Genomic DNA, 12,060 nt, shown 5'->3' with positions numbered 1-12,060 from the left:
CAGCCCTGAGAGAAACGGGCAATATCCGCTCATGGTTCTTTCCAATCTGGGATATATACACAGATGTGTTAATGTCCGATGGTTACGCAGGGCATGCCTTAAACAATCAAGATGCAACTCTTTCAGTCACTTATTTAACACATTTCCTGAGTATCCACTATGCGCCAGGCACTGTTCTCAGCCCTGGGGATACAGAGGTGACCAAAAAACCTTCATGGAGCTTAAATTCCAAGGGAGAAAAAGAGATAATCAAGTAGTAGATCCAGAATATACTGTCAGGCAGTGTTAAATGCTACAAAGAAAAATAAAGCAGGGTAAGGAGAAAATATGAATGGTGGGGGGTTGGGAGAGGGAGGGTGCTATAAAATAATTAAGAAGCAAAGACATAAAACTTGCAACCCAATGACTCTTCTTTGAGTGCTTCTAAGCACCAGGGATGGGCCTGTGATACTAGTAAGCCAGGCGCCACCCCAGCCCTTGAACCACATAAGCGCTGCCCGGGCCGTGTGTTCAGCCAGCCACTGACCCTCAAGGCGGGCACCTCTCAGGCTCGCTGTTTATTCTCAAGAAGGTTCTGGAACTCAGCTTGGGCAAGAGCCAGCAGGCAAGCCTCCCCCTTGAGGGAAGAATTCAAGTCACTGTTTTACAGTCAACGGCTGGTTTTTGACCAAAAACGGAATCGATCGGCTACATCTCCCAGCCCTATCCTCCCGCCTCGGCCCTGCAAGTTCTTCAGACTCAAAAGGGGAAGAAACACGGACACTGAGGGCAGCGGGGAGGAATGTGCCATCTGTCTGACAGACTCTCCAGCTGCTGTTCGGTGCTTACAACAGACTTCTGCAACATGGGGAGGTGCCTGGGACCTGACGTTAAGAAACAAAAGAGGGACAGGAGAACTGATGACAAAAGCACACCCTAGGACCCTACTCTTCTCAGGGAAAAGGTCCTGGGCTAGAGAGGCAGGTGGGAAAGAGGCCAAATGCCAACGCAGTTCCCCTCTGGGCAGTGCAACAGCAGAAGGATGTTCTTTTTGCTGGTTCCTGGAGCTTTTCTACACTTTGCCATTGTCTACATGGAGCACATATTGATTTTATAATCAGGTAAAAAAGAAAAATCCCCAAAAAATCTGAAAAAGGGAAAAAAATGAGTGACAAGGTTGAGAGATGTCTCGAATAAGGTTCTGAAAAGCAGCCAGGTCGTTGGAATCAAAGTCTTTCTCCCAAGATGACAAGGGAAGAACCTGGGCAGAGAGAAGTCACAGCAGAGCGGCTTTCACACCCTCGGCTCTACTGACATCGTGGGCTGGGTGATTCTCCGCTCCGGGGGGACAGAGGGGGTCGCCCCGTGCACTGCACGTTGTTTAGCAGCACCCATGCTCTCTCCCGACTAGATGCCAGGAGTGTCCCCCTCCACCCACACTGTGACAACCAAACATGTCTCCAGACATTGCCAAGTGTCCCCGGAAGGCACAAATGTTCTCTACTGAAAACCGCCATGCTAGGTTTTAGGTTCCTAATAAAGAAACCAGAGAAAATAAAAATGTTCTATACCTTCCAAGTACAAGGGTTAATGAACTACTTTGTAACTCTCTTTGCAACCAAAACCAACAAACAAAAAGTCTCCTAGAAACAGGATCATGCATATCCCTGGGGAGGGGTCAGTCTCCCCTAACCCCAAGCCTAGCTCCTATTCCCCATCCCAGGGAGAAAGAATCCCCTCACAGCAAACACTTGTCCTTCAGCCTGCGTGTTCTAAAAAAGACCTGATTAATCCAATGAGGAAACAAAAGTTTCCCTTTAGAAGGAGCCAAAAATGTGGTTCAAACAAATCCAAGGTCACTGGCACTCAGAGTTGACTACAGCTGAGCAAGACTGGACCCTGACGCCAAGCCTTATCGCCGGGGCCCCTGCACAGAGGTGGAAAGAAAGGGGGGAGGGCGTTTGATTTTTAGACCCATGGGCAGAGGACCTCTGTGACCTGCCCAGCTTGGGGCTGGGTGGCTGAATTGGGGAAATAACCCCACAGTGGTGCTAGAGTGGTGGATGGTATTTTCACCACTAAATTAAGTGCTGACGTGCACACAAAAAAATTTTTTTAACTGGCAGCATTCCATATTCTGCATAACCTGCTTTGGATATGCGGGCGGCTGGGGAGGAAGGGAAGGGAAAAAACTCAACAAGATATAAGGACAGTCCCTGCTCAGCTGGATAGAAAGGGGAGAGAGAGACCTCATTCTGGGAAAAAGATTCAGATAAACCCACACACGTCACTTTAGAAAGCATAGAGGGTTATTTTTGCCTAAATGCAGCCCACCAAGCAGGCCGGTGAAATACAGTGATCTTGAAGTTGCCACCACCCATCGTGTGACCTTGGCTTGACTTGGGCTAAGAGACAATCCGAGGAAGGAGACTCTGCAGCAAGAGGAAAGCAGCTTAGACTTACAGCAGAACCTTCCAACCACAGGAGCATGAACATGTAGAAACTCATTCCAACCTGGAGTTTAAATGCTGGAGGGAGCGTCAGCTATCTTGCACTGGCAAAAGAAAATACTTTTCTTTTAAAACCCCTAGGGTTTGTAGCAGCACTATTCATAATAGACAAAAAGTGGAAACAGCTCGAATGCTCATCAGCTGATGAATGAAACGTTGCGTGTCTACAATTCAACAATCAGAAGAAATGAAGTGCTGATGCAAGCTACCACAGACAGACCTTGGAAACATCAGGCAAAGTGAGAGAAGCCAGTCACAAAAGACCACGTTAAAGAATTCTGTTTATATGAAATGTTCAGAGTAAGACAAATCTATACAGAAAGCAGACTTGTGTGGCGGTCGTTTTGTGATGTATAGAAATATCAAATCACTATATTGTGCACCAGGAACTAGCACAGTGTTGCAGGTAAATTATACTTCAAAAAAAACCAAAAGAGAAAAAAAGATCAGATTTGTGGTCACCGGAGGTGGAGGGGTGAGGAGGAATTGGATGAAGGTAGCCAAAAGGTACTAACTGCCAGTTGTAAGACAAATAAGTACTAGAGATATAACGTACATGATTAATATAATTAAAACTGCTGTGTATACATATGAAATTTGTTAAGAGAGTAAGTACTAAGAGTTCTCATCACAAGGACAAAAATTTTTTTCTATTTCTTTAATTTCATATCTATATGAGATGACAGATGTTCACTAAACTTATTGTGGTCATCATTTCAGGATGTATGTAAGTCAAATCATCATGCTGAACACCTCAAATTTACACAGTGCTCTTTGTCAATTACGTCTCAAAACCGGAAGAAAAAAAAGAAAGTAGATGAGTGGTTGCCTAGGATTTGAAGGGCTGGGAGGAAATGGGGAGTGACTGCCAATGGGTATGGGGTGAGGGGGGTGAAAATGTTCTGAAATTGATTGTGGTGATGGCTGCACAAATAAAATACTAGCATTTCTTTTTTAAATCATTGAATTGGGTGAATTGTATGGTGTGTGAATTATATCTCAATAAGGAACTTATTAAAAACTACGAGGACTCCAGCAAACGCTAACACAGAGGAATGAAGGTGTGCACTCTTGCTGTGTGCCCTCCCCTTTCTGACATTCAGTGGCTTCCTGCTGCACAGAGAACAAAACCCAAACTCCTCACCCTGAAGGCCCTGAAGGGTACCCACCCACACCCCCGCCAGCCTTGTCTCCCACCCTGTCCCTTGCCCACCACGGTGTGACCACACTGGCCTCTTCTCTGTTCCCTGAACAGACCGAGCTCACGCCGGGCTGAGGCCTGTGCTGTTCCTTGTGTCAGAACACTGTTCCCCACAAAGGGCTTCCCTGACCACCCTGCCTGAGTTGCCCGAACCCCCATCACTCCCCGGCCCATTACTCCACGTGCTTTCCTTCACAGCACTTAATGCTGCATGACACCATCTTCATCTGCTGATTGCTTACTGCCTTTCTCTCCCACTAGATTCTGAGCTCCACGAGGGCAGGATTTGCCTATATTTTGTTCACTTCTGTCTCCTCAAAACCTAGAACGGTACTGTTATGGGCTGAATTATACTCCCCCGCCAACTAAATTCATATACTGAAGCCCTAACCTCCAGTACCTCGGAATGTGACTGTACGTGGACGTAAGGTCTTTGTAGATGTAATAAGTTCAGGTGAGCTCATGAGGATGGACCCTAATCCTATATAACTGGTATCCTCATAAGAAGGGGAGATTTGGAGATAGAAACACCACAAGGAGAAGAACACCATGTGAAGATGAGGGCAGACTGGGGTGATGCTTCTGCAAGCCAAGGGACGCCAGAGATTGCCAGCAAACCACCAGAAGCTGGGGGACAGGCATGGAACCCTCACAGCCCTGAGAAGGGACCAACCCTGCTGACACCTTGATCTCAGACTTCCAGCCTCCAGATCTGTGAGAAAAGGCATTTCTGTTGTTTAAGCTACTCAGCTGATGGTACTCTGTTACAGTAGCCCTAGGAAAATAATACAAGCGCTTAACACATATTAGGTGCTCAGGAAACACCTACTGAATGACTAAATCAATGAATAGTAAATAGCTTTCTTAGTGATCGGCCCCATTCACAGGGACAGGGACCCGCATGCCCCAGACACAGAAGGGACAAGCTTCTTTAAGCCTCAGTTTCCTCACCAGTGAACTGGGAACCACATCCTACCTCTTTCATGAAAAGCTGTTAGGAGGAGTCAACAGGATAACCCCTGTCGAGGACAGAAGCCCCAGTAAGTAGTCAACAACCATTCGCTGTTGTGTCTTTACATCACAGACACCTCGATGACAACTCTGCCCACAGGAGTTGTGCAACGAGGCAGTCCTGCAGCCCCACCCCGGGGGAGAGCCAATCTGAGACCTGTTTGGGGACTAAGCATGGAACAAACACACCCCAGAGGCTCAGGGAGTCTGTAATTAGCTCCTGAAAGAGGGAGATCGGAGTAGGACAGGTGACCTCTCTTTTGTTCCACTCTTTTTAGCAACAGCTGAAACCAAAGCAGAAAAGGCATCAGGTGACCTCTTCTCTCTCCGTATTAACTCAGGTCGAGGCTCCGAGGAGGACCAGCAGAGGATGCATTCCAGATGCCAATCTGACATAAACACAGGGGAGCCTGGAAAGGCTGCCAACCAATTCCCTGAATTTTAAACCAACTAATAAGAGAGAGAACAGGATTCTCAGAAGCCTCACCCCATTTGCTTCAAATAAAGACAGGGTGAGCTCCCAGCCCAGAATTCAAAGCATGCCTCTGAGACTATCCCTGCTCTCAGAGTCCTGACCTGGGAGGACAGAGCGGGTGTGGTGGCTGGGAAGCGGGCAGGTCTACCTGGACCTGGTAGATGCCAAGTGCATGGGGACATCAGAGGGGCACTCTTCCCAGGGAAGTAATAACAGCAGCTGTCATTGGTACCGTGCCAAAGGCTCCAGTAATCTAGCACATTCATTCTACACCAAGTGCCTGAAGGTTGGTTCTGTTGTTACACTGCTTTATCAGCAACGGCCGGACGTCACACAGCTGGAAAGAGCAGCAGCTGGGGTTCGAAGCCAGGTCCTGCCAACTTCCAGCCTGCAGGCTCAGCCACCACATTTGGCCTCATGACCCTCACATCTGTCCTGGATTATGGCACATATGCCATTGGCTTCTCACAGCCTCTTGGGAGCCAGGAGGACTGTAATTATCACGACCTCCATTTTTGCCACCAACACCCTGAAACTCAACAGGCACAGAGCCTCATCGCAGAAAAGAGTGGGGACTTGCGTCCAGCTCTGCTGACCCGGCTATAAAGCACTGGGGCCCCCTCTCACTTCAGCCCTGAAAGTCCTTCCAGATGAGGGGGCCTGGCCCAACTCCCCATCTGATGCCCTGATGAGCTGCCAGGGCGGCTGGTGGGAACCTCCAGGGGACAACTGGGGCTGGACAAGGCACCACCCGCGCCGGAACCCCGAGCAGCCCTACCGTCGTCGGGCTCCCCCTGCTCCTGCTCGGCGCTGGCGTACGTGCGCAGGAACTCGGCAAAGGCCCCGTCCCGGGCCAGCAGCTCCTGGTAGGAGCCCATCTCGGAGATCTTGCCACCACTCATGACAATGATGACATCCACCTGGGGCAGGTAGCTGATGCCGTGCGTGACCAGGATCCGCGTCTGCGGGCAGAGACACGGCCACATCAGCGCATGCGCGTGAGAGGGACACTCCCCGCCTCCCTCCGCCCACCTGGACACAGATCTCAACTCTGAGGCTGGACACGCGCCTGGGATGCAAGCGTGCATAAGCATTCCAATCCGCACGTGCTTTCATTCAACACGCATGTGCCAGGAGCTGGGGTCGGGGGGCAGCAGGGAGGGAAACAAAGATTCCTGCCCCCGATTCCAGGGTCGGGGGAGAAATGACCGACATAAGTAAAACACTGTCTGCTGGACGGTGAGCACACATTAGCAAAGGGGAAGGGATACCGAAGTGGTGAGGGGCGGTGCAATTTTAACAAGGGTTATGGGGGAGGTTACTTTTGAACAAAGATCTGGAGGAGAGGGAAGGAGGGAACCATGCATGTGTAGATGAATAAAAGAATGACACTGCTGCAAAAAACGTGCAGGCAGTAGCTGAATTTTTTTCAAGTTTCTCCCTCCGCGAAAAGAGTACAGAGTTTTGTACATGTGTGTACATTTTATCTGACTATCTCAAAGTTTGGGAGGATGTTCATCAAACTGTTTATACAAGTTGGCAAACTTTTTCTTAAATGGTCAAATGGTAAATATTTTCAGCTTTATGGGCCCTCTGGTCGCTGCCAGGTCTGAAGGCAGCCATACACAAGACATAAACAGATGGGCTGGCTGTGATCCAATAACGCTTTATTTATGGAAGCTGATATGTAAGTTTAATGCAATTTTCCTGTCACAAAATATTTTTCTTCAGGTCTTCTCCAAGCAGTTAAAAACGTAAAGACCATTCTTAGCTGGTGGGCTGCCCAAGAAACAGGCAGCAGGCCAGATTTGCTGGCCCCTGCTTTCCACAGAGGAGCTAGGGCTGCAGGATGAGGGAGAATCATTTTTTTAACTTTACATATACTTTCATACTCTCTGGTTTTGCTACTATGGACATATGTTACTTTGACAACAGCAAAAACAATTTTTTTTTTTTTAAATCTCATGTTATTTATTTATTTATTTATTTTTAATTTTATTTATTTATTTATGGCTGTGTTGGGTCTTCCTTTCTGTGTGAGGGCTTTCTCTAGTTGCGGCAAGTGGGGGCCACTCTTCATCGCGGTGCGCGAGCCTCTCACTATCGCGGCCTCTCTTGTTGCGGAGCACAGGCTCCAGACGCGCAGGCTCAGTAGTTGTGGCTCACGGGCCTAGTTGCTCCGCGGCATGTGGGATCTTCCCAGACCAGGGCTCGAACCCGTGTCCCCTGCATTGGCAGGCAGATTCTCAACCACTGCGCCACCAGGGAAGCCCCAATTTTTTTAATATTTAAAAATTATACAGAATTTTTGTGGTGTGCATGGGAATGCTTACAACATGTTAAGTGGCATGAGGTTTACGATATCTAGGCATGATGTGATAATCCTATTAAAAAGCTTATATACATAGCAAAAAGACTGGAAAGAAATACAAAAATCTCTAAGTGGGGGGATTATGCATAACTGCTTTTGTTTTTCTCCTTCGTGGTTTTCTGAATTTGCTACATTTTTCCCATGGGCATGTCTTACTTTTTTAATGGGGGAGGGGGAGGAAGAGCCAGTTAACCTCCCTCCCCTATAATTCCCCTAAACAAATAAATTAAAAAATAAAAGAGGAAAGGAACTGTTTCCTGTCACATTAAGGTGTGGTGGCAGTTTTCCTGCTCAAACCTCTGTCCCTTAGCCCATGGCCATCTCAGCAGGGAAGGGAAAGCAGCCTCCCTGCTGACAGGGGATCTTGGGGTGGGATTTCCCTCTGCGAAGCCACCCCCCGTTATTTAATCAGGAAGAGAGTCTTCTTTTGGCCAAGTGGAGGCAATGACTTCCAGTCAGTGCCGAGGACATCCGCCTATAAAGACAAGAGCAAGAAGGCTGTCCCGGGAAGGCTGCCAAGGGAAGGATTAGAAACATGTTCTCGAGTCCAGTTAAGTTAAGGAATCCCAAAGGGGACACACTGCGACTTGACCAAAGAGCGACGGCCAGACCCAGACCCGAGCCACCCGTGCAGCAGGTACCTTATTCTTCAGCATCCCCTTGGGGCCAACCACGTTTTCAAATATGTGCTTCCCCACGTGGGCGTCCACTGCCGAGAGGGGATCGTCAAAGAGGTAGACGTCGGAGTTGCAATACACGGCCCGGGCCAGGCTCACGCGTTGCTTCTGGCCGCCAGACAGGTTCACGCCCTGGGGAGAGACAAGTTAGAAGGGTGGGCCTCCTGGGAAGCAGAGACAGACAGAGGGGGCCACCTGCTCAGGATGCAGGGGACGGCGGCCAGAGGCCCTTCAGGGCTGCACCTGCCACCCACGGATGGAGCAGGCGGCAAAGGCGTGAGATTACGCCTGCACCGACGTGGGTTCAAGTCCCGGCAGGGGGTTCGGCCTCAACTGTAAAACAGGCAAAGAGAAAACCTGAGCCTCCGGGCACTGCTGAGCAGGGCACTCGGTACAGTTGGGAAAGGGAGGCTGGTGGCACCAAACAGTGCTAGCTACAGGGAAGGCTCCTGATCTTGGAGTCTGGTTCTTACTCTGGATCACTCACTGGTGAAGCCACACAGTCAAGGCAGGCTGTGCCCTGGGGGTGCTGCAGTCCAGCCTGTGTCCCACTCGCCGGCAGGAAGAGCACCATTTTCTAATTTGAACCAGGGTGCACGGCCCACACAGCCCTGTGCAACAGATAACCCAGCATGACTTCCATATCTGGCTGGAATCAAAGTGGACATGGGCTAACTGCCCAGCCCCTCTCCCAAGAGATGCCCACCCTCTCCATGCTCTGAGGTGGGGTCCTGGCAGCCAGGTTCATTTTGAGGGTCCCTCTGGCCACAGCTTGTTGACCCAGGGCAGACACCAGACCCAAACTAAGCCAATCACGTCCTCTCCCTCCAGAATTTGGTACTGGGACCTAAACAGCAAAAGTGAGGAGTCTCCAAGTGGCAGAAACAGACACTTGTGAAAAAAAAGGGACAAAGCTGCGCAGAAAAGCAGAGACAAAAGACAGAGGAGCAACCAGGTTGCCTGTCCCAGGTTGCCTGTGAGCCCCACCACATTCCAGCCCTTGGATTCCAGGAGATGCATTTGTATCCTTAAACTCAGTTCTCACTGAGTTATTTTCTGCTTATACTACCAATAACTCAGGCTCCTTTTCTACTTGAAAACCCAGAAAACCCTAGTAATTTGTTTTTTCTTTCCAAGGAGCTGCAGATTTCCTTCAAATAAAAGAAATCATTCACCAACTAGGAAATCTGGTGGAGCCACTGGCTTGTAACTAAAAGCAAAGATGGGAAAGCTCTTCAGTGCAGCTCTAGAACATTCACACTCCCCGAGCGCACACACGTAACCACTAGGGGGCACTTGAGTGAGCCAGCCAGGCAGAGGGGAAAGCACATGCAAAGGCCCTGAGGTGGGAAGGGGCTCAGGCAAGTCTTTTGGCCTCCTTTTCCTCAACCATTACATAGGGTTAACAGTAAATCCCATCTCATGGCTTGCTGTAAGGACAAAATACGTATAAAATGTTTAGCACAGTGCCTGGCTCATGGTAATTACTCAGTAAGTGTTAGCTATTGTATTATTTTTACCATTATCACTGTTTTGAAAGGAACTGTGGACATTTGAATCATTGACACCCCTCTTCTCTATATAGTGCCCTTGGTCATGTGACAAAGTCACATGACTGCAAAGGTAGAGTGCACTTCCTGGTCCCTTGTCTTTGGGCTCAACCAAGTGATTTGCTTTGTGGGTAGAAAGGACAGTGTGCTTTAAGGGACATCACATTTTTTTTGTTGTTCTCTCGGGCTTCTGCTGCCACCATTAGAAGAGCTTCCCCCTGTGGAGCTGCTGCCCCCTCACCTAGGCCCTAGCAAGAAGCCACGTGGGGCAGACCTGAGCCAACTCACAGCCTGGAGCCAGGATCAGCTGGCCGGCAACATGGAGCAGAGCCACCCAGCTGAGCCCAGCCTGGGTCACCAGTCACAGTCGACTCACCCATAAGTACGAGAGTAAGTGTTTAACATCATAAGCCATTCAGATTTTGTAGTTGTTTGTTACACAGCAATAGCTGACTGATACAGGGGCCATGCTGAAGCCTACTGACCTTCTCACCAATCTCTGTCCGGTCCCCACTGGGCAGGATTTCCAGGTCTGGGAGGAGGGCACAGGCTTCTATCACAGCCTTATAATACCGTTCCTGTAGCTGGCGTCCAAAAAGGATGTTTTCTCGGAGAGAAACATTCTGAATCCAGGCCTGCTGGGGGACGTAGGCCACTGAACCCTAGGAGGAAAGCGGAGAAGGCAGCAAGACAGACAGACTTGGTGAACAAGACAGCAGCCGGCCTACCCACCCACCAGGAGGGCCCTGCTTCACAAGACATTTTCATCACATCTATGGTTTTAACAAGAGGGAAGCTGAGTCCCAAAGGACTACAGTCACCAGGGCTGGGATCAGAGCCCATGCTAGGTCAATCACTGGCCCCAACATTAGGAGTTCGAGAGCTGAAATCCTCGTTGATGAGATTACACTTACATGTTTAGTAACTATTCACTGAATGCCTACAGCAGCGAACAAAACACTTAGCTCCACTATATTGTACACCTGTAACTTATAAAATATTGTACATCAACTATACTTCAATTTTAAAAATTGAAAAAGAAATTAAAAATAAAATAAATTTTAAAATAAACAAAAACAAAAACCTCCTAACTCCCAAGAATGGGAAGTACCTGAATGATAAAAAAAAAAAAAAATGGTTTGATTATTGTTGTGGTAAATGCTAAGAGAGAAAAACATGAGGCTTTTAAAAAGTCCTTTAAAAAGGGAGACTTAACCTATAATGGAAAAGAATCTGAAAAAGAGTATATATATACACATACAGCTGAATCACTTTGCTGTACACCAGAAACTAACACAACATTGTAAATCAACTGTACATCAATAAAAAAATAATACTTTTTTTTTTTAAAAAGGAAGACTTAGGGACTTCCCTGGTGGCACAGTGGTTAAGAATCCATCTGCCAAAGCAGGGGACACAGGTAAGAGCCCTGGTCCGGGAAGATCCCACATGCCACAGAGCAACTAAGCCCATGCACCACAACTACTGAGCCCACGCGCTGCAACTACTGAAGCCCACGCACTCTAGGGCCCGTGCTCTGCAACAAGAGAAGCCACCACAATGAGAAGCCCGTGCACCGCAATGAAGAGTAGCCCCCGCTCGCTGCAACTAGAGAAAGCCTGCACGAAGCAAAGAAGACCCAGCGCAGCCAAAAATAAATTAAAAAATTTTTTTAAATAAAATAAAATAAAAAGGGAGACTTAGTTTGGGACATCAGGGAAGGAGTCCTTGAGGAAATTTCCTTGATGAAATTTAACCAAGGATGTCTGTATAAAAACTGTCCATTTCTAAAGTTGTTGTCTTTATTTCCACATAATGTAAGGTGTCAAGAGTGGCATGAGAATAAAGGTTAGGGGGAGGGCATTTGTTTCACTTATTTTAGTAATTGAAAAAAAATTTTAAACAAGCACTGACAGGTGAAAATAATTTGGTCTGATAAAGAGAAGAGGGAAGAGCATTTCAGTCAGAGGAACAGCTCGTGCAAAGGCCTGGAGATGAGAGGAACTCGGCAAGTTCAAGGAACAAGAAGCCTGGTGTGACGGGAACATGCTTGAGGGGAAGACAGACAGGAACGAGCTGGGAGGCAGGGGAAGGCAGGGGGGCTGGTGGTCCTAGTGAGGAGTATGGGCTTCACTGGAAAGGCAAAGGGGAGCCATCAAAGATTCTTCAATAAAGGGATTCTAGGAGGACAAGGTTGGGAATGGAACCCAGGTAACCCAACTCTTCTCCTTCATTCTCAGATAAATAACCAAATTGCTGACTCCAGTCTCCTAACTTAAAGGGGCC

General features: G+C 48.2%; 1 protein-coding gene across 3 annotated transcripts in view; it reads right to left on the bottom strand.

Moving 5' to 3' along the window:
* The window catches only part of ABCC1 (ATP binding cassette subfamily C member 1 (ABCC1 blood group)), a 132,480-nt gene that overhangs the window by 25,584 nt on the left and 94,836 nt on the right, over window positions 1–12,060 (bottom strand). For all 3 annotated transcript variants that reach the window (XM_082432547.1, XM_082432548.1, XM_082432549.1), the window contains exons 17-19: window positions 10,260–10,436; window positions 8,189–8,356; window positions 5,955–6,138 (exon numbers count right to left, since the gene is read on the bottom strand). In XM_082432547.1, coding sequence (XP_082288673.1) covers window positions 5,955–6,138; window positions 8,189–8,356; window positions 10,260–10,436 — 529 coding nt within the window. The remainder of the gene's footprint in view (window positions 1–5,954; window positions 6,139–8,188; window positions 8,357–10,259; window positions 10,437–12,060) is intronic.

Source organism: Balaenoptera physalus (genome assembly GCF_965194825.1).
Source record: "Balaenoptera physalus genome assembly, chromosome: 16".
Classification (NCBI taxonomy): Eukaryota; Metazoa; Chordata; class Mammalia; order Artiodactyla; family Balaenopteridae; genus Balaenoptera; species Balaenoptera physalus.
The sequence above is the reverse complement of the archived record's forward strand: the minus strand, read 5'-3'. Positions and strand labels throughout refer to the sequence as shown.